Source organism: Halyomorpha halys, unplaced genomic scaffold (assembly GCF_000696795.3).
Source record: "Halyomorpha halys isolate HHAL.00 unplaced genomic scaffold, Hhal_1.1 Scaffold1317.1, whole genome shotgun sequence".
Taxonomy (NCBI): domain Eukaryota; kingdom Metazoa; phylum Arthropoda; class Insecta; order Hemiptera; family Pentatomidae; genus Halyomorpha; species Halyomorpha halys.
Genome location: NW_027105103.1, coordinates 206,274 through 228,531, shown reverse-complemented (window position 1 = coordinate 228,531; position 22,258 = coordinate 206,274). Strand labels below are relative to the sequence as shown.

The 22,258-nt window shown below is 29.1% G+C and overlaps 1 protein-coding gene and 1 long non-coding RNA gene across 3 annotated transcripts in view; one reads left to right on the top strand and one right to left on the bottom strand.

The window, feature by feature from the left end:
- The window catches only part of LOC106689281 (uncharacterized), a 41,477-nt gene extending 21,485 nt beyond the window's left edge, over positions 1-19,992 (top strand). For both annotated transcript variants that reach the window (XM_014434175.2, XM_067048485.1), the window contains 3 exons: positions 8,618-8,847; positions 14,452-14,629; positions 17,380-19,992. In XM_014434175.2, the coding sequence (XP_014289661.1) occupies positions 8,618-8,847; positions 14,452-14,629; positions 17,380-17,453 (482 nt within the window). In that variant the 3' untranslated portion in view covers positions 17,454-19,992. The remainder of the gene's footprint in view (positions 1-8,617; positions 8,848-14,451; positions 14,630-17,379) is intronic.
- LOC106689282 (uncharacterized) lies at positions 4,250-20,013 on the bottom strand. Its single transcript, XR_001344412.2, has 3 exons — positions 19,907-20,013; positions 15,180-15,364; positions 4,250-4,388 (listed from the first exon to the last, which is right to left on the bottom strand). It is a non-coding gene; the product is annotated as an uncharacterized lncRNA (long non-coding RNA).
- Between the last annotated feature and the right edge of the window lie 2,245 nt (positions 20,014-22,258).

The window sequence follows — 22,258 nt, the reverse complement described above, 5'->3', positions numbered from 1 at the left end:
CTTTTTATTTTTAATTCTATCATTTTATCTTAACATAGTTTCATTTTGTATCTTTTTAGCCCTGATGAAGCCCTACAAAGTGGGGCGAAACGTTGGAAAATAAAATAGTTGTAAACTATTTTCGTTTCACTTGTGACCGCAACCCTGACCATCTTCCTATATATCAATTTTTACGGTCAACTATTTATACATATATAAATGGATTATATTTGCATTTGATACTAACCATTTAAACCTGCTCTAATCTATGTTATTTGTAAGAGTTCTTGGTACTTCCTTAGTTACAGTTACCGGTAACTGTCTGTTAGAAGTAACTTGTTAAACAGGCGGCGTGGAACTGATTAATAAAGTTTAGCCATCAGATTGCTGGAGCGGTTTCACGGTATTACAGCTCTGTGATTCAGTTTCGTTACACTTGTTTATTATCTTCCGAATACAAATATAATACGGTATCTTTTATCAATAAATAATTATTACAAAATCAAGTTTACTTCAGAAAATATGATTTACTTATAAGAATTTATAGAAAATATTTCGAACGATTTTCAAATAATATTGAATCCAATTTCACTATTTATTTTTGTTAAATGGAGTTTTATTTAAATTAAATAAACAAAAAAAAAATTAGAATCTTTATAGCTACTATGTATATAATGTAACATCTATAATTTAAAACAGAGTTAAATGGAACCAGAAAATTGGACTAGTCCAATCTGGACCAATTTACATTGAAAAATATTTGCTTCCAATGTTGGCATTCATAGTTGCGGACATATTAGCATTTTGCGATCATTGGCTAATGTTAAGACGTGTGTGACCCTTCCTTAAGAATAGTGTATACAAAGTTAACTCGGGAAAATAAATCATTAAGCAAAAAACACAAGAACACTTAGCATTAGTATTCTCACAGTTAATTAAGTTTTTCAGGAAGGTTTTCTACATTTCATATTTAAACGAAATCATCATTCTGGAAAGAAATTTTTTTAAGAGGACGTAGATGGCAGATCGTGTGGAGCCGAAAACGTAGTTAGAATAGTTGTCGATTCGAATCCGGCAGGAGGAATTGATCTGTATTTCGTGGTGGACTCAGAATGATTCACAACTTTCTCACTCGGTTTGGAATAGGTTGGTAACCTATAGGATAACCAGTCTTTTCTGCCCTATGTTGAAGAACATAAGGACGTTAAACCCAAAATTAAAATATATATATATATATATATTATTATACAAGAAAGGAATAGAATAAATTCTTAAGAAAGGAATAGAATAAATGTAAAATGGGTTTGGCATTAAAAAAAATAAAGAACATAGTCAATGATTATTCCAACCTTCAAAAAATTAACATAAACAAAAATTTAAAAAGTATTTTCCTACATTAACGTTTTCGTTCTATCTAAATTTTAAATTTTGAAGAAACCTTTGGAAATAATCAAATTTAGTAAATTTACTATCCACAAAAAAGTTTTTAAAACTACGTTACTTATATTAATCTTTTAAGTAAGTTATTTATATTTTAGATTGTACCGCTACAACCACTGAAGGGTCAGGGATTCAGTACTTTGTAAAGAAGTACTATTACTAGACCAACTTTTGTGCAAGGAGGTGATTTGTTGATTTGTGAGAATCTCGCTCGACCGCCAGATTTTTACCCAATTTAAGAGGCTGGACTCCCAGGAGGGCTCCAAGAACCCAAATAGTACAAGAGCCCGAAAGAAAAAAAGGCAGTTATCTCACCACAATTTTTGATTACTTTAATGAAAACTAGGTTTAATTAATAGTCAAAATTGACGAGTCTGCCAAGTATAGGTAGAGGAATAAAAAATGGCGGCTATTTCAAAACCTTAAAAAAAAACTAATTTTTCATTCTCTATATCTTAAAAACTAACAAAAACACTAGATAATCTAAGATGACATTATTTGAAGAAGAGCTAATTTGCTGAAATATTATCCCTAAAAGAGCTATTAACGTCCAATAGTTCTCGAGATATAGCTTTTTAAAAAGCAAAATTTCTTAAAAATCTACCAAAAGATTAGTAGTTAGTTAATCTATTTTGAGAATTCTATACCTCAGGAACTATGTGACGTTCTATTAGCACTCAAATTAAAGCTAGTTTAATGGACTATTAAAACGTTTATGACCTTTACCTCCGTAGGAAAGTAGTTTTCATGATATTTGCTAAAATAAATTGGTTTATAGTTGTGCGGACAATAAGTTTGATTTATGAAAAACTTCATTTCATTGGACGTACAGATGTCTGTCAGCGCTCAAATTAAAGCTAGTTAAATTTACTACAAAATAGTTAATTATGTTTATCTTTGTAGGAGTAGTAGTTTTTATGATATTTGACAAAATAAACTCACAAAATGTTAGTTTCTAGTTGTTCGAATAAAATGTTGGATTTTTGAAAAAATATATCTCTAGATCCATAAGACGCACACATGTCTGCCAATATTCAAAATAAAGGAAATTTAACTTACTATTAAGTACTTTATGACACTTATCTTCGTAGGGGTAGTAGTTTTTATGATATTCACATATGAATATGAATTTGGCAAATGAAAATTTGTCGGAACAACTATAAATCAATTTATTTTAGCAAATTTCATGTAAACTCTTACTCCTACGAAGATAAACATCATAAACTACATTATAGCTCGTTAAAATAACTTTAATAAGTGCTAATAGACATCTGTACGTCAAATGGTTTTTGAGATATAAATTTTTCAAAATAAATTAACTAACTACTAATCTTTCGGTAGATTTTTAAGAAATTTTGCTTTTTAAAAAGGTATATCTCGAAAACTATTTAACGCAAATAACTCTATTAGGGCTCACATTTCAGCAAATTTACTCTTCTTAAATGACATTCTCTTAGGTTTTCTTGTGTTATTCCTACTTTTTAAGATATAGAGCTACGTATGAAAAATTTGTTTTTTTTATCGCTTTGAAATAGCCACCATTTTTTATTCCACCTACCTATACTTGACAGACTCATCAATTTTGACTATTAATTATACATAGTTTTAATTAAAGTAATCAAAAATTAGGTTGAGATAACTGCCTTTTTTCTTCTCTTGGGCTCAAGTACTAAAAGGAGTTGACTCACGGCTACAGTGCAATAGAAAACAATTTTCTGCTCAGCCGGATTCGAACTCGAGCCCTTAGAGCTAGTAGCCACGCGCTTTACCCCGTGGCCACCACACACTCCTATTATTTATAGTGATAATTTTAAATAAAATGTAAAATTATCTGTTCTGAATGTTTGAAAATAACGTCCCTAAGCTAATCGAGAAAATTAAACTCTACATTCATAAAATTAATATAATGTTTAAAGTTAATGTAACATTAATTATTTAAAAAAAAAAAATCTCTTTACAGTTGAAGCAACTAGGTTTTTAAAAATAATTTGTTTTATTTATGGTAAGAACTACGCTTAAATAATTTAGTTTGGAAGTTCATTCGAGTTTTACTTCATGACTCCGACACAATAGTTATTATTCATATTGTATCATATGCTAGAAAAAGGATACAATATTCCTAAAACCTTTACGAATTTGCCAAAAGATTATGTAAAATACAAATTAATCTTCCAAATTCCTATATCATACTAATGTGTCTTACTGCATACACCTTAACCGGGTTCGAGTAGCCTCGTGGGAAGACAGCAAAAGTGGAGCAAACACGTTTCGTGAGCCTGTCCCCATCGTCATCTGGACTGTGACCAACGGTCACGGAGTCCGGTCACACTATTTGCTAGTTGATAATTATTAGTGATAAGCATCGGTTTGTTTGCTTTCTTAGTTATAATCACAAACTATTTTTGTAATGGCTATAGACACGTACTTTCTCTTGTGTTCGTTGTAGGTTTTCCATATAGATATATGAATCTTGAAACTGTAGGTATGAAAGATTCAGAATTTTGGTATATAAGAGTTAAGAAACGCTATTGTTATTAATAGTTATAATAAAAGGATCTTCAACCCCTATTGTTATAAACTATGTAGTTGTTCCTAAGAACATATGGCCTATTAAGGTTGACCAAACTAATCGCTTTGGGATCAGAGGAAATGCCTTTTCTTTGACATCCATTGACCATCATATGTTTCTATTCTATTAAACATATAAATGATCGACTGTATTATTTCAAATTGTGAAAACGATGGTTGGGGATGCGGTCAAAAGAAAACAAAATGATAATTAATTAATAGTTTATATTTTATTACTACTGAAAGTAAGAAGTGTCATCGGGCAGGGCCAAAATGTTATTTAACCTGAAACCGACATTTTTCATACAGCTTTATGTGTAACATACGTGAACAGAGCAATGTTCCCACAAAACCATCTCACTCTTACTTCTGGACCTCACCTACTTCGCCCTCTACATCTTCTGAAAAAAAAAAAAATTTATTGGGGGATTTATGACCCATTTCCTTAAAATGTATTGGTTCTCCTAAAATCTTCTCCTACAAATTTTAAGATATCTGCTTAGATGAACTCTCCATGCCCCCCACCTCTGTACCTAATTTGACACAGTCTTCCTCTATCAGTCTGACATCCCCTTACGTCTTCTTTTATGTATTTAAATGTAGCTCTAAGGACAAGAAGGCCTGAACGATTATTAGGCTTAAAATCTGAAGCAACTTCAACCTTCAGCTGAGTTCTTCCTAGTTTGTTAGAAGTTTGTTTCAATGTTGATGTAACATGGTATTTTAATATAAACATCTTTAAGTCTTTATTGATGTCTAGGATCGTTAAATGTCATTCAGTCAAAAGTTAAAAAAATATATCCAAAAATAAATTTTTTACAGGAACTAAAGAACAATAAAATCACCGTCGAATAATTATCCATTATAATAAATCTGGTTCGGAAATACGGACAAAATCGACGGTATTATAACGCCGATTTCTATCAACTCCGTCAAGTAATTTAGAACACTTGAATATTAACGAATACCTTACACATTTCGAATTTAAGTCCTAAAAAACCCTTGCATTTCATTTGAAACCCTATTTTACTTAGGCTAGCCACATTATAAATTGTGCTATTCAAAATGTCGTACAGTAGGCTGAATATTATACAACTCCTGGTACGGCTCGTCTGCTCACTCACAAGCAATGAGTTACATTTTCTTAATCACTCGCTCATCAGTTGAAATTCTAACCTACTTACAGATATAGTATAAACTTTAAAATTAACAAACTTATAGCTTTTGGCCTATAAACGAAGAGGAAATTCTATAAAGTAAAATTATTAATGTTCAACTCCTAAAAATATCGAAGTGGCTGATCTAACTTTAAAATAAATTTTTGAAGGTCAATAATACCTTTTAAACTACAGAGTAATACCTATTAACAAATGGATTGTACCAGCGACTAGGAATTTCGCAAAATCTACAACTTTGGTCATATCAATTAAATTTAGTGTTTAATGACTGACATCGACGAATGAATTTTAATCAATTTTTTTTTTACACTTCCATACTTTTCCGTAAGTTATTAAACTATGTTTTAAACTTTTGATAGGCATTGAATATTATTATTTTCTACGGATTATGTGGCTTTATTTTAAAATATTTATTTAATATGGTAAATGCTTATTTTTTTTTTAAAATCAGAAAATAAATATTATTTCGTATATAAGTAGCATATCTTAATATTTTATTAAAAATAACAAATTACATCCAACTTTAACTCCTCGTTGTAACGGAACATATAATTTATTGATTAAGACATTTCAGTTAGAATCGCATTAACAGATTCCGTAAAATGGTTCAGATATAATAAAGAATATTTTATTCATTCTAGGGACAATGTTCCTCCGTTATAAACGAAACAATCGGCTTATTCATTTTGCCCTAGATAATTGCGCACAGAAGAAAATATTTAAAAAATTGCTTTCGTTACTTTTTATTAAGCTTTGTTCCATTAACATAGACGTGACTCCTTGGTGACTATCCTTATTTTCCTAAGCGTGCTTGTCATGCAAAGGTGATAGGTAGGAATTCGAAGGACAGCAAACCAAGATATATTGTGCGCGGCGCAATTTTTTTTTGAATATGCGGAAAAAATTATTCAATGAAAGGACGAGTTCTCAATATAAAGAGTTTTTTCTACCAGTGTCAGTGTTATAGAAAAAAGTACGCAATAGTTTTTAAGAAAGATATTAATTATCAATAATGGAGTTAAAAGCATAATTAAAAACTAAACGGATTTTATAACAATAATACGGAATCCAAATGTTTAATGGTTTATTTGGTTAATTACGGATCATTTATAACCTTTTTCATCTAGACCATGCCACTCATGATATCAGATTTGGATGAAATTTACCATGCTTTATTTTTTCATACAATTAAAATTATATCCCAAATTTTATTGTTTTATCTCAACTAGTATTTGATTTTTAATCACGCAAACCTTTGGCAACATTCAACGAATATTAATCGATGGCAACATTCTCAACATTGAAGCTCACTCTCAGCCACATCTAATGTTAGGTATGAGAGGAGGCAGTAATAAGCCTCATGCAGGTTCTGAACCTTATCAACACTTAAATTTATAAGTTTAAATTCACTCATCCAGCCTCTTTTCAGCTTACTTAATCAACTATTACAAATATAAGTCACTGCCAATGGACACTAGTTCTCTAACTGTCAATCCTTTGGAAAACCGACAGACTTCTACGACATAAAACGGACTGGAAATTTATCTTCATAAAAACCCTTTTGATATTGCGCTACTAACGGAAACACATCTCATACCCCGCAACAAACTTTCAATGCTTAACTATAACTTATACAGGATAAACCACCTTGATAATACAGCCCATGGAGAGACAGCCATATTTATAAAATCTAGCCTCAGACATTGTCCTATTCACATAAAATCGACGGCATCAGATTCAAATTACAAGCATACAATTAGAAAAAAAATACAATAACCTATCACTAGCTTCTATTTATTGTCCACCTAAATATCAAATATGTTCGAATCTCTTAGTAGAACATTTCTAACAGGAAATAACTATAATACAAAACACACTTACTGTGGTTCACGATTATGTACACCAAGGGACGAGAAATTCAGGCCAATGGTACGTCATCTATCCTTAGACGTCTTTGGTCCTGATAAACCGACTTACCAAATTCCCAGCATAAAAAAAACCAATGTACTAGACATCTTCGTAGCAAAAGATTTTAGGTAACTGCCAATTAGTAGGTGCTGAGACAGAATGCAGACTGAGTGCTGTCTCCCTCATGCCATGCCTGAATAGTACAGCTCATTTGCTGGTTATAAACAAGATTTACAGGTGCAAATAAAAAAAATGTAAAGATAAAAAAAATTGGAAAAACCAACGTTTTAATATCCTTGAAGCTTACCTTACAGAAAAATATGTATCCACTAAATTGTATACAACTTTTAGAATAATAATGAAGAAATATTTTAGCTTCTATATTATGACTAATGGGGTTTAAAAAAAAATTAGATTGGCAACCAAAAGAATAATCCTTCAGCTCCAGGCAGTGGAACGTGGAGATACTGAAAAAAATAACCAAGAATCGAACTTCAGTATTATCCTTATGTATAATTAATTAATTCGTCTTAAGAACGTGTTCTTTAAAAAAATTCAAATTGAAATTTTGGTAAGCTTTTTTCACCAACGAATTAAAGTTAATTAAATTATATTAATGAAATGAATTATATTCCTGATCACGAGATGATGAAGTGACATTTTTTTTAATTTAAAAAATGTGTGAAATAACTTTAACTGATTATTCAATTTTTATGTGACTCTAAAAACTATTTAAATTTTTTAAAATTTATGAATCCAATCAGGTTAACAGAACAAAATAATGCATGTTTTTTTGTTTTTTTTCTAAACGATGATTGATTTCTTGTAGTTGAGGGGAAGCTGGGTATGAGTCAACCATCGACTGTCTGAGTCATCACAGCTCCTAACAAAACCATTCTTGTTTATTTTCTTGACAAATTTGGCGATCAAACTTTTCTCTAAGTTTTCTAATATGAAATCATAAAGTATTTAAATATTACTTTTCGTTAGAATTGTAATCCTCTCTTTCATATTATAAGGATGCTTTAACCATACATACATTTTAATCTGCATAAATATTTTTTTATCCAAATTTGTCAGCGATGATACATGACAGACGACAAAGACCCTATTAAAATTTTTTTATTTTCATTTGACCAAAACAAGGTCCTGAGAATTGCATATCGTCCCGTAGTTTATAAGAAATAGCCAATTATATCGTGGAATAAATCGATAATTTCATAAAAAACTGTTTACAAAATTCCACTAGTTAAAAGTGCAGTGCCTTACAACATAGGAATCCGAACCAAATCTTGAACACTAAAGCCCATACAGATGCAGGGCATCCTATTATGAACTCTATTTCTAATACTTTATTTTATTTTTTCTCTCTTTGTTCAGTATAAGTCAATTATTTATTTTACTAATTCTAGAAACATCATTTATTTTTTGTTTGTAATTTTTTCTTTCATTCTTTAATTACATAACTTTGGTTTTGTTTTTTAGATTAAATTAATAATCCTGAAAATCCTGTGATCAGTTTGCAACATACTATTCTGTTTCAGGCCGCGGTCACAAGGATGGCCAGATTCTCTTACCACTCGCTATCGGCTTCAAGGCTGGAGGCGCAATCATGAGTGCGCTTACAGCACTCAAGCTCCTCGTTCTCAAAACGTTAGCCTTCTCAGGGCTGGCACTACTAGCTTCGCTCGCGCTTACGGGAAAGTATCTCTATGACAAACTACAGCAGCCACTCTACGAAGTCACCCCTTACCACTACGCTCCTGTACAAGAAGTAAGAAGTTTAGTTCATATTTTTTTAGTTGGATACATAAATATACGTTTTTTAATATTTTTAGTTTTATGCGTAGCCTATAGATAGCTCCCCTAAAACATTGAATTATATTATTTACCATAATAGAAAAGCGATGAATAAATTTCAAATAATTTTTCATTTTGGTGGGGATCAGATTTTTTAATACACCGATTTTTAAAGAATTCATGTAGATATGTTAGATTCAATAATAATTGCCAAGAAAATGAGGTAATTCTGAAAAGAAAACGTATTAAAGATTGTTTTAAGTAGCAAAGTAACATAGGTGCGTCCTATTTGAAAATAAATAAATAAAATCATCTACGGATATATAGCAATAATTTCATGAAGGTCGCCGCTATATCTTCCATCGCTGGTGGCAAAATGCAAAATAATACGCATTTCTCCGTATAGTCCCTGGAGATGGAAGTTGAACCCTCCTGCTGTAAATATAGCTTACTAAGAATCGAAATCAGTGGTTTGAAAACGAACCTCAGATTATAAAGGAAATAATTCTTATTTGAAGTGAGAGTTCCAACGGAGAACCTCGGTTAAAGATAGGAAAAAAAGATACGTTTATTAGTACTAAATTTTTTGAATCACAGAGATACATGAATGAAGGTGGTTAAGTTACAAATATGATTATGAGAAAAATTAAAATTAATGTTTATTTATACCTGTTGAAGGGGGAATGACTCAATTTTTAACATATGAAAACTTCTAAAATTTTAAGTTTGAAAAATTAAACAAGGTGTTATGTAGGAAAGAGTATCAAAAATACCAAATAAAAGTTTTCTTCAATCTTGTCTCAATTATTTAAAATAATGGTTGTCTTACATTTTCTATTCAAAATTGATCGGCAGAGAAAGAAAAAAGCAAAATCATTCCCGGTTTTTTGTCTGATAAAATAATTTGTCAACAGTTTTTTATAGGAGTGGAGTTGACTTTATTACATATTACAAAACCATAGACATTTATCAACTCTTTTCAAAACATTAACTAAAAGAGAGATCTGCAAAAGGAATTTTCCCGGGGGCATATATTTTACGGATGGTCAGTGTTGAGCGGGACTTGGCCAGTCAGTAACAGATTGGTGGTCAAAGAGAAATTACAACGGCCAGAGAAGTCCGGTCACCGAAAATACTTTGGTCTGCATAAACCATAGTTTTTGCTGCTGAGCTAGGGGGAAACTACCATTCGTAAAATACTACGAAAAAAAGTGGATGTGGAAATTACGACCAGGGGTTCAGCTGTGGGTGTGTTCTCCACACCCACACACACAAAAAAAAACTAGCAAAATCACCGCAAATATTAAAACGACTTTGCCATCAAACTTTATAAACATTCAAAAATTTTAATATACTATTTATATAGGAGGAGAAACTGTTACTCCCCATAAATATAAATCATTATTTTTTTCTAGGGTTTTATTAATACAATAAAAAGTAGTTACAAACCATATATATCTTGAAGACATTAGCTAAACTAAGAAGTCCTATACGGACATTTCAATAAAATTGATTTTGAAACATTTTGTGTTTAACTAACGGTCAAGGACGTATGGTAATAGTTATTTAAAATCGTGTTACAGAACAACATGGCTATGTAGAAGTATTGACAATCTGCAGTCGCTTTAAACCAAGTAAAATAGTATTTTTAGTTACAAATAACAAAAAAAAAGTTTTAATTTAAAAAATATTTTTGAATTATTATTCATTATAAAATAATTAAAACTAAATGTTATATGTTCCATTGATAAAAGATTGAAACTATATATAAAAACCTTTGCTTTGTAAGCGTAGGTGTTTTCTTAATTAATGGTTAGTGTCATTGATATATATCACTTTTTTAAATCTATTGCCTATTAAAACATAGTATCAAAATTTTCTAGATTAGAAATCAAATAAGTAAATATTTAAAAATATTCATAATGCACCATAGTTCAATGTTTTAGTAGTATAAATTTAAAAATATTTAAAAGCTGCTACATACATATTTTGACATAGCAACAGACATATTTTGAGTTATAAATTAAAATATTATAAATATTAGTTCTGGTAAAACTTCATCAAGAGAATTATTATACATAAAATACTCAATTAAAACTCAAATTTAAGCTCGTTAAATGTTCTATAAAGCAGTTTATGGTGATATTTAACTAGCTACTTGAAACAGTTAAGAGTTATTGTCAATAAACTTAAAAATATAAATGTTTAAAAATTTGATTTATTAGGCCTATGCCTTAACCAAGAATGGTAAATTTTTTACCATTGTGTAACGTCTGGTAAAGTGCATTTGTCCAATACCAACTTTTCAAAAACATTTACTGTTCTTGTGGTTCAGTTTGGGTAAAAAATTGAATTAACTTCAAACAGGAAACACTTGACAGATGTTTAAAAACTACTGTAATCCCTAAATAAATTAATTTATATGGGTATTTACAAAAAAACAAACAAAAAAAAAATTAAATAAAATTTTTACTTCTGAATATAAATACCCAATAAAAAAGGAAAAAAAAAATTAAATTCATTTATTTTAAATGGGTATACAGGAATGAACCTAAATTCTACATCTAATCTACATGGTTAAGCTACTAGTCTTACTTTAGAAGTTACTGACAATAAACCAAAAAATATAAGGTAGCCATGTTGATAAAAGATGGTCTTATAAAATTTGGGCTTGGATACCCCCAGAGTGGCACAGTTTTCCAGAATACATTGAAAGAAATTAGTTTACAATTACTTCTAGGTTAACTTGTAATTTGACTAGAATATAGTAAAATTTAAATTTTATCTACTTATCATTCATCATGTTAAATAAATTGTTTATGATTTTACTATTCACCATTTTTATCATAAACATCATGAATTTCATAGTTCTTTTTATGACAGTTTCTATAAGTATCATTTTGTGACTTTTTTTGGCGACCAAATGTATACATTGTAGAAAACTATATCTGTCTTAACTGAAGCAATAAAATAAAATTCACTAAATTTGTATTTTAACCAAAAACAGTTTTTGACTTCAAAACATTTCTTTAAATTTTCCAACTTTTTGGATTTAAAAATGATTAGGTATGAAGTTACCAACTTAATACTGAATAAATCTTAATACTCCTTGAAACATGGGATGATGAGAATGTGTATTTTTAGGAAAAAAAGTTCAATCGATTACAATACTTTCTTTAGGTTAGTACTTACAGACATAAACATAGGAAAACCAATTGATCCACTATATCCCAGCTGCACCATTCTAGAGACTGCTGAAAACCAGAATACAGAACATATTGGGAAATGAATTCTCTCTATCAAAGAAATCAACAACCACTTTGTTAACTTTAGTTAAGGGTGGAAAACCACAGTCGGCCCAGCCCCCTTCTAATTAGGGAACCAGAGAAGGAGAATGGAGGCTAATGTACTCAGGAGATCACTGTTTTTTTTTTAATTTTAAAAAATGAGGCAAGTAATGTAAGTATAAAACATGAGATATTTGTTTTAGAGCAGATCAGTCTCCAAGATGAAATGACAGTATCAGTGTCTTAGAATGGTGATGAGGTCACTATGGCCAGGACTCCAAAGGAGCTGAGAATTGGATGGTAATTCTGATGATAAATAAAATCTAATTAAAGAAAAAGTAGTCTGATCTAGAAAACTGAAATCAACGTAGAAAATAATTAAGTGTAGTTGAAAAACAGATGCACTATCGTATGATTGATCAAGAGATTTTGTTTGTTACTTGTTACAGCGGGTAGGGGTTCGAAAGAAATCTTTACGAGCCCAACCGTGAAAAGAAAAGAGAGGAATTTTGTTATTTTTCTATTTTTAAATAAGTAAAGATAATAAAAGGAACAAAAATATACAAACTAGAAAAAAAAAGAAAGCTTAACACTATTGCAAAATAAAATTAATTAAACACAAAAAATATACAAACTAGAAAAAAAAGTCTTATATCGCCGGTGACTGGTGGGGCCCCGGTTGTGGTTGTTCTGAGTGGCTATTCTCTTGGAAGTAGATCGACATACGTCTGGCCGCCTTGTCCTCTGGGAGGATGAGTGGAAGAAGTCCACCCGGTGTGCCTAAAATGACTAAGTTGGCAAAGATGGCCAGAATGCTGGCAACTATGTGTGGGTAGTGAGGAGACGATACGTGTGTGCACACCAAGAGACTCACAAAGTGTATGTTCTATTTTTTACAATATAAAAAACAAAAGCAAAACATATGTCTTTTTAAACAATAAAAACATATGTTATACGGTAGATGCGTGTTGGCCACAACATTACTAATGTTAGGCACTGAACCAAATAACTAAATCAAATAATAAATTTATTTATTAGTAGTTTTTCTTTAAATGTAAAAGTTTAAAAATTTAATGTTTTTTCCTTTACAGTTAAAAAGCTATAAAATTTATTTTACCAAAATAGACTCCATTGGAATAAGTCTACATTTTAATTCAACAAATAAAATCTGTCCATACCATTAGAGTGCATTCTAAATCAGCATTTTCTAAAAATTTTGGTCACAAATTTTAATTTATTTCTGTATTAAGAAAAAGATTGATGTAATTAATAAAGTAGCAGTCATAGATTATAGTGAGTGACAAATCCAGAAATATATATTTTTTGCTTTAAGACTTTAAACATATTAAGCCCTACTCTGCTAGAGATTTAATACTTCCAGTTTCTCCCAATATTGCTTAGATTTCTACCCATTGGATTTAGTGTAAACTATCCGAACAATGATGGTTTCACTATTATTCAAAATACCAAGTATCAAATTATACTAAATGAACTTAACCCAACAATTATTAATTGATTAATTTGTCTTTATCCAGATGATGGCTAGAGTTTGTACTGTTATGGTAAGAAATCCGTTCTTCATCAGAAGTTCACATTCTATGCCCTGAACTTTTGTTTTTGTCATAGAAAACAAGTGCATACTAGGAGGATATCACATTTTCTTTAGTTTTTACTATCAGATTTTCCAATTAGCAAAATGCTAGGCTTTATGTATGTATATCCTTGAACAATTGCTGGATTCGATTTAACCAAGCTTTGTAGCAAATCACCAAAAACAAGACTTATACCATTTTACATACATTATACATTTTAAATGGTGCATGCTCTACACCATCATTCCAGACTTAATTAATTTTACTTTCAGACTTGTTCGGACTGATTTCAAACTCATAAAAAGAATTTAAACTGAAATATTATAATTGCTGGCAAGTTGCAAAAAATCAGCATAGTAAATAAATGCCAATGCTTCAAAAACGATTAATTTGCGTTAATATTCATGAATGAAAAATATTATTTCTCAAACATGGTTAATTTAAAATAAAGAGAACTAAAATTTTAGAAATATTATTCACATGATTTATTTATATATCTATGTAAGCCTATCATCTATCCATTTTCCTTTCAATAATAATACAAACAGGTTTGGTGAACTGAACTTACAAGTTCAAGCAAATAATTAAGTAACATAATTATAACTTAATAATAATACTTACAACATTGTGAAATAAATTTATATTCACTACATTACTAAAATATTGTATTAATATTATTTATAAACTCACTGTTTCCAGGTAATGCAAACTTGGGAACCATCCTATGAAGTCCAACAAACACATACAGATGCCTTTGCAGTTCCAGTTCAAGAAACCTCAGTAGATCAGATTGGACATTTCTCAAACCCTGTTTCTCTTACTGCTAATGCATCACAAACCCTACTAACCTACGGAGCGGGAACTCAAAATACACCAAGTATGGTAGAAGTCCTAAATTTCTTTTAATCATTAGAATTGTCGTATTGGTTTCTAAATTTTGAAGTTGGCTTGGATAATTAATATATGTTATATTTTGTTTAGCCATTTGAATTGTTGTATTACTTTCTAAATTTCGAAGTTGGCTTGGACAATTAATATATATTACATATTTTTTAGTCATTTGAATTGTTGTATTAGTTTCTAATTTTTTAAGTTGGCTTGGATGATTAATATTTGTTTGCAAAAATATTCTCAAATTAGAATTTTTAACAATTTTTCACTAAATTTTACCAGTGCATGAAATTTAAAAGAAAATTCCATCTCATTTGCTATGAAAACTCTATAAAACCAATACATATATATAAAATTACTACAGTATAATCTAGAGATTGATTTATTTTCACCACTTGGAACTTGTAACATAATTAGGTTAAAAAGTAAAATAAATTTGTCAGCTACTATCATAGGATAATAAATTATTGATAAGATAATAATAAAAAATTGATAAGATGAATATATTATAATAGTTAAAGACAATTTATGAATACCTTAACATCTTTGATCTGAAGCAGTTAAACAAAAGATGTCCTCTCTGCTCCTTACTTGAAATTATGAATTTGTTAAGTTTTACAAGCATTGTCAATCCTAACTAATCTTGGTCAGATTATATAATTTTTGGAGTGACAAGAGATCAAGCACACTACTTTCTCAATCCATAGGTTTAAAAGTAGGTCTGCAAAAAAAAAAATATGTTATTAGAAAAAAAATTAACATACCAATATAAAATTAAATGAGTAACCTTTACTAATTAATGCTATTCCTTTGGTGATCATATACCCTATAATAAAATGTTTTTCCACTAGATCACTGATAGATTGTTTAAGTTTAAATTTTTAATTTAGATTGGATACCATTAGATAGTCGTATTCAGGTTTTTATTACTTTATTTAGTTGACAGGAATCTTTCGGTGCCCATCACTATATAGTACTGGATACCAATATCAGTATCTTGGTCTTTAGTCAGCTGAAATAACCTGACAAAAAATGATGAATGAGCCAGACTGATTAATCATATACAACTTGAATTAAAACACTATTTTTCATTTCATTTCAAATAATTAGAAGCAACATTACCTCTTAGATATGGGATAAATTATCTCTTTAGAATAATACAATAAATAATAAATTGAGCTTTGGAATCTTTAAATGGAAAAAAAAAAATTGAAATAAAAAAAAAATGTGTAGAGTTAAAATACTTGTGCAAATTCAGCAATGAAGTAGGAACATAGCTAATTAAAAATGCTAGGGAAGAGGATAAACAGGAAATAGTTAAAAAAGTGATAGTTAAAACTGGAAAGAACAGATCAGTGGTTCCCAACAGGTGGTCTGTAATCCAGAGGTGGACCAGAGAGTCTTTCCAATGATCTATAGGAAGGTCAGGCTGTACGAGCAAAACATTTGCAAAATAAATGAAAGTTTTAAAGAAATGTTTATTAAATAAGAAGTGTGGGTGAGGGGGGTAGGAGTTGAAGCATTTATGATAATTGAATAGAAAACCTAGAGTAACTATAGATCTGTTGTTCCCAAACCACAGAAGTCAGCCGCCCACAAGTCCAGAAATTTTTGGAAAGGAATGCGGTGTGCAGAAAGGTCTACACCCCACCTAAACTTAAGTTTTTAGGCTTAGAAATGTAATTTAGAGACACTTTCCAATCCACAATCAATGTTTTAAACCATAGAATGAATTAACAAAGTATTAATCGATAAACCATAGATATTTCACATTTTGTATAATTGCTTAGGTATAGGTAAGCAATTACAACAATAACTATAATTATAACAATTACAGCAAAGCTTATTATTGATTTCTAGTATTTTTTTTTTCTATCCTCGCTATAATGCCATTACCTCTATAACGCAGAGGTTTCATTTCCTTTTTAAGGTTAAACTCTTCATGTAGGTCACAGACCTTTTAATTCCTAGATTAGTGGGCCTCTGACTTCTGCAAATTGGGAACCACTGATTTTTAATTACTCTAGGTTTCCTATTCTATTATCCAGTAGGCTTCAAATCCTATCCCCTTTACACTCACCGTTCTTTTATGCAAATATTGCTGATTTGCTGTGAATATTTCTGACATTATATTGAAAGTGATAAATTTTTAAAAAATAATATTTAAACAATATGAAATGATTGCTTATTTACAATGCAACATTATTAGCAGTCCATATCAATTTTAGTTATTATTGTGGTGGCTAACTGACAATATATACCACAGGCAGACAAGTTTTTAATTTTTTTTATTTGATTATCTCCTCTACCTAAAAGCGTCATTTGATTAAGGAAGAAAACAAACAAAAAAAAAGTAAAAGAATAATTTGCCCATGGTATGTATTGTTAGCTAGACACCAAAATAAGAACTAAAGTCTAAATGGACTGCTAATAATATATCATTGTAAAAAGGCATTCATTTATGGTTTATAAATATTATTTTTTAAATTTTGATAGGGTTCAGTGTGGGGATCAGTCTTTTATGTTTTAAACATAATTTTTTAACTCTACCCCAATATCTATATGGGAAGATATAAAAAACAGATTAAAAAAAAAATATCTGATACTGTACTATTTGCCTTATTAAGATAACAAATTGTATCATAAAAGATCATTAATATAATTTATAACTAGAAATATACATATATACTTTTATGAAACTTCAGAACCATTTTTAAAAATATTTTATGATTTCAGCTTCTCAACGAAAGTATTTCCGAGCATCACCGATGTACAGGACAACAGTTTATAAGACAAAGTATAAAGGATAGAAAATTCACAATTAAAATTTAGTAATAAGTTTATTTATTTATTTATTATAATTTATTGACATTTGTAACATTAACTTAAACTAATTATTAGGAATAAATTCACTACTAAAACATTATGGTATTTAAGTGGTAATAATAATGAAAGCCTGGTATGTACACTTTTATAAAAAATAATTTCATTTTAAAATAGTTAAGTTTAAGTGCACCTTCACTAATATATCAAAAACCTTTAGATCCCAACAAAAATAGAATATAAAATTATGAATTTTAATTGTACCTCTTTATATCAATAATTCTCCTTCAGTCACAAAAAGCTATGTTAGCATCATTAAAATTGAAAATTCGAATTTAATTTCACACCAAGAACTCTATTAACGATGGCATTTTAACTGAGATCAAATATATCAAAAATAAATACTTTTTATTTTTTTGTCCAGAAGAATGGGCATAATGGGTTTGATTTTAAAAGACTCTAATGTTATGTACATATTAACTTATATTAATTTTAATAATAATGAGATCATTATATGAAGAATGATGTTATTTAATTTACAATCAAGTCTTTGTAAATCAAGGTAAATGGAACTAAAATGACTTTGGAATGTGAAGAATTCTAATAAGTAATAATTTTTCTGTTCCATACTGTAATCAACGAAAAAATAAAGTAATTTTTTTATATACTCATAATTAAGTTAAAATTAAAAAGAACAACTTAAAATAATAATAATAAAAAGGAATCTATGGTTTTGGCTTTATTAAGAGATATGATGTAAAACCATGGCAGATCCCAAATAGTGTTAAATAGTGTAGCTTCTATGTAGGCCAAATATTTGAACGAAAACTGTATTCTGAACCATATAATCCTGATTTTGTATCATTGCTATTACAGTTATTTTATAAATAATTTATTTTAGTAAATGAACATAGCATGTTTTTCTCTCATGGTAATTGTATTTATGTATAAATAAATTTACAAAATCAACTCATTGGAGTAAAAGTAAGGAACTCAATTAAAAAAAAAAAAAAATCCGTTGGCCGTACTGTTGATAATTAAATTATCTCACAAATTTATTCCTGTATCTTTATACAACACAAAAATTTAAATACAATTTTTTGTGATTACTACTACACTTAATGTTTTATTTGAATAAAATTCTTTTTTTCAGATCAGAGCTATTCTAAATATAGAAATTAGAAGTTAAACTGAGATAAAATCCTTCATGTCCTCAGGGATATTTAAATTTTACATAGAACAATCATTTCTTATATTTTACAAGGGATAAAATTAGGGAATGAACAGTTCCCCCTTGCTTTAAAAATATAACTTAGTAAAATATACCTCCCTTTTTCATTTCAAATATGGCAAATCATTATTTTATTTACTCTAGGCCAAGTTATTTACTGTGCCATTGGTAAATCTGCCTGTTTATTTAGTTATCAAAGTTTTTTAAGTGTTCCTGGCTGTACCAATATCTCTTTTCCATAAAAACTCATCTAGCCCTAAAATCATTCTGCATAGTTTTTTGACAACACCTACTCGCATTCAATTTTTCTTATTTTTTGAGCTGTTCATTTCAGTATATAATTATGTTTCAGTCTTTGCCATATAATGCAATTATACATAGTTTTTTTTTTTACTCTAACTAAGTAGTGACATGCCTACTTGGGTATGGATATTTGCTCGTTTTTATTTTTTTAACATCAATTTATTCCAAATAATAACGGTTTTCAAATTATATGTTTAGCTCTAAAATTAATACTATTTTCATTTTTAGGAAGATAATGTTCAAAATTAAATGGAAAATGAACGATCAAGATATGAATCAATAAGACTCTTTATATTAAATTATAACATTAAATTGTGAAATTTTATAATTTCTAAATTTATTTTGTAATGTAAGTTGAACTGGATTTGATGATTATAATTGTTCTCAGTAATAAAATGAATATAGAACTTTGAACAAATATAAATTTCAATGTTGTCTTCTAATATTAAAGAATTTATTGACGAAATACAAAAAAATTCTTAGATACTTTAATATTTACTGATACAAGAAGAGCATCGGATAGAAACAATCAGAGTCATGGTTCATCCTTTTTTGTAAATAAAGTTATCTATCTCTATCTCTCCCATAGTATTGCATATCTAATTCTTTATAATAACAAGGTCGGTTCATTTCATCAAATGAATAAATAATGTTGTAGAAAGCTTTCATCAATCCCCAATAGATGACAATGATAGCTAAAATTTAAGATTGACTGTGATCCTTTTTCCCACATCCTTCATACGTTACTATTTACTAAAGCTCTTATTACAATATGTTAATTTTATCAAATAAACTGTAATTACACACATAATTAACCTTAATTAACCACAAAATTAAATTTAATATAATAATTTCAGACAGCTTGACAAAAAATATAAAAGTATGATTCAAATGGTTCTTCCTTACCTCTCAGCATGACAGCAATATTTATTTTTCTAACATTTTGATCTTGTGAACTAATTTGTTCAATTATTTATTTTTTTAGGTTGTATAATTCATTTCCATATAAATAAATAAGTACATTAGTAAATCCAATATATTGAACATATGATTTGATATAAAAAGTAGACACAGAATTGTAACTGGGTCCAATAGACACACCTAATGAATTTATATCTCAGAGTACTAAGGTTCTTTGCATTATTATATGATACTACCAATTCTTTTTCAAAATATTGTGACTTAGTATATTATATTATATTTTATATTTATTATTTTCTTGTAACTATTCAGCTAAAAATGCTCAATTATTTTAGAATTTGTATAAATATTAATTTAAACTAATTATCCAGTATATTAATTGTTTTTCAGATATTTAAAACAAAGCCATTTAGTTTATTATAAAGTGAGCTTGTGAAAAATTATATTATTTAGGAACATTTTCTGTAAGTAGAATTGTTTATATAATGTAGATTCCATTATGTTTAAATTTATTCCACTAAGTGGGAATGATGGGTCATCCTCTAATGAACATTTTTATAATTATCAAATCTTGGTATCAAGAATTTGCTTTTGGTGAGGCCCAACGTGGAATAGCATTATAGAGTCTTTTGAGTTAATAATACTAAGAATTATGTAAAATTATGTATATATCTTTATAATATGTTTTAATTATTTATTTATTTTTTCATATGTCTTAATATATAAAACTTGTCATTATCAAACTTAGGTTCTTTTTCTATTCCTTTCTGTCTCTATCTTAATCAATCCATCATTTTATCTTTATTGCTCCATATGTGAGGCAAACTGTTTTCTTCAAATTACAGTCTTACATTTCATGACTGATTTAAGTTTCATCATGAAATATAAGACTGTAATTTGAAGAAAACAGTATGCCTCACATTGTTCTTTTTTACTCACTAACCGATAATTTCTAACATATGGGGATGGTTATCCAACTGATTACCATCCTACTCTAACGAGAGTGGAAAGGTCAAATTTTCATTCCATGGGGCCAAACAATCGAGGCCGAAATCCAACCGGCACCTCTACAGTTTTGAGGTTGCATTAAGGTGGTGCCTTAATACACTTACAACAGCCTCACTTCTTTCCTCAATCATCCTCAAATGATTTATTTTTACATTTTTTTTAACACTTAGATGTACAAAAAAAGGGACAAGGATTCTTAATAACAATTAACTCACTACCTCAAGCTGGATTTAGACTGGTACCACTTCTGATTTGAGAATCCTGAAATGAAGCCTCGATGCTGGGAATTACAATGAAGCAGTATTCTAATCTTGAAAACCTTAAAGTTGTAAAGAATTATTTGCCCTTTCATTCAAACATAATAGTTTGATGACCTCTTTTTTGGGAGCTTTTGAATAGATGATTGTCTCCCTCTCCTATTTATGTTAATAATATTAATATTAATATTGGGTAAGAGAAGAGAAGAAGGATTACTTATTTAGTATAAGACCCACAGAATAAATCTTGGTCCTCCCACTTCTAGCTTGAATAAAAAGATAGGAAACCTGAAGAATAACATGTCTATCCTTTTAAAGTTGGATTACGGTAGAAGTGTCTGAAAACATTGGTTATTGAGCTAAGGATAGCTCGTTGCATCACTAAGGTAGGTTGTACCTTAGCACACTGTGATATTGGAACTAAGGTACCAAATTAAGGAAATATGTTTTATGTTTATTAGATAAAAATATACACTTAAATATTTTACTTGTTTATAGATCTCCGCCCCCCCAAAAAATCATAATAATAATAATAATAATAATAAGTAAATCAATGAATATATAGATTTAAGTCACTGATTAACATTAAAGTAACCATCAGGGTTTGCAAAAATTTTGACATTTGTATTTTAATCAAAATTTTCAATTGTAATTCTTGAAACTTACTAAAGGTTTATACTGACAATGACTAAAATAAACATTAATTAATCTTCAAATTTCTTATGTACCACCATACCCAAATTGAAATTCAATAGAAATATAGAATTAGAAAGATACTATGACCACACTTTATTTTAATATTATAAACAATAAAAAATACCAGGTCATTCAAAAAGTCCTGTCGTTTTTTTGGGGGAATTATAAATAAATAAATATTTTCAAATAATCACCTTTATTCATCAAAATATCCACCTTTACAGTCGGTAACCTTCTCCCAACGAGATGGTAAAGCCCAAATTCCTTCCTTAAAAAACTGTTGATTTTTACTGCAAAAATAAGTGGTCAGTTCGTGAATTAGGTTGTCACGGTCTTGAAAACATTTTTGTCTCAGATTGTTGTCGAGATCTCTGAA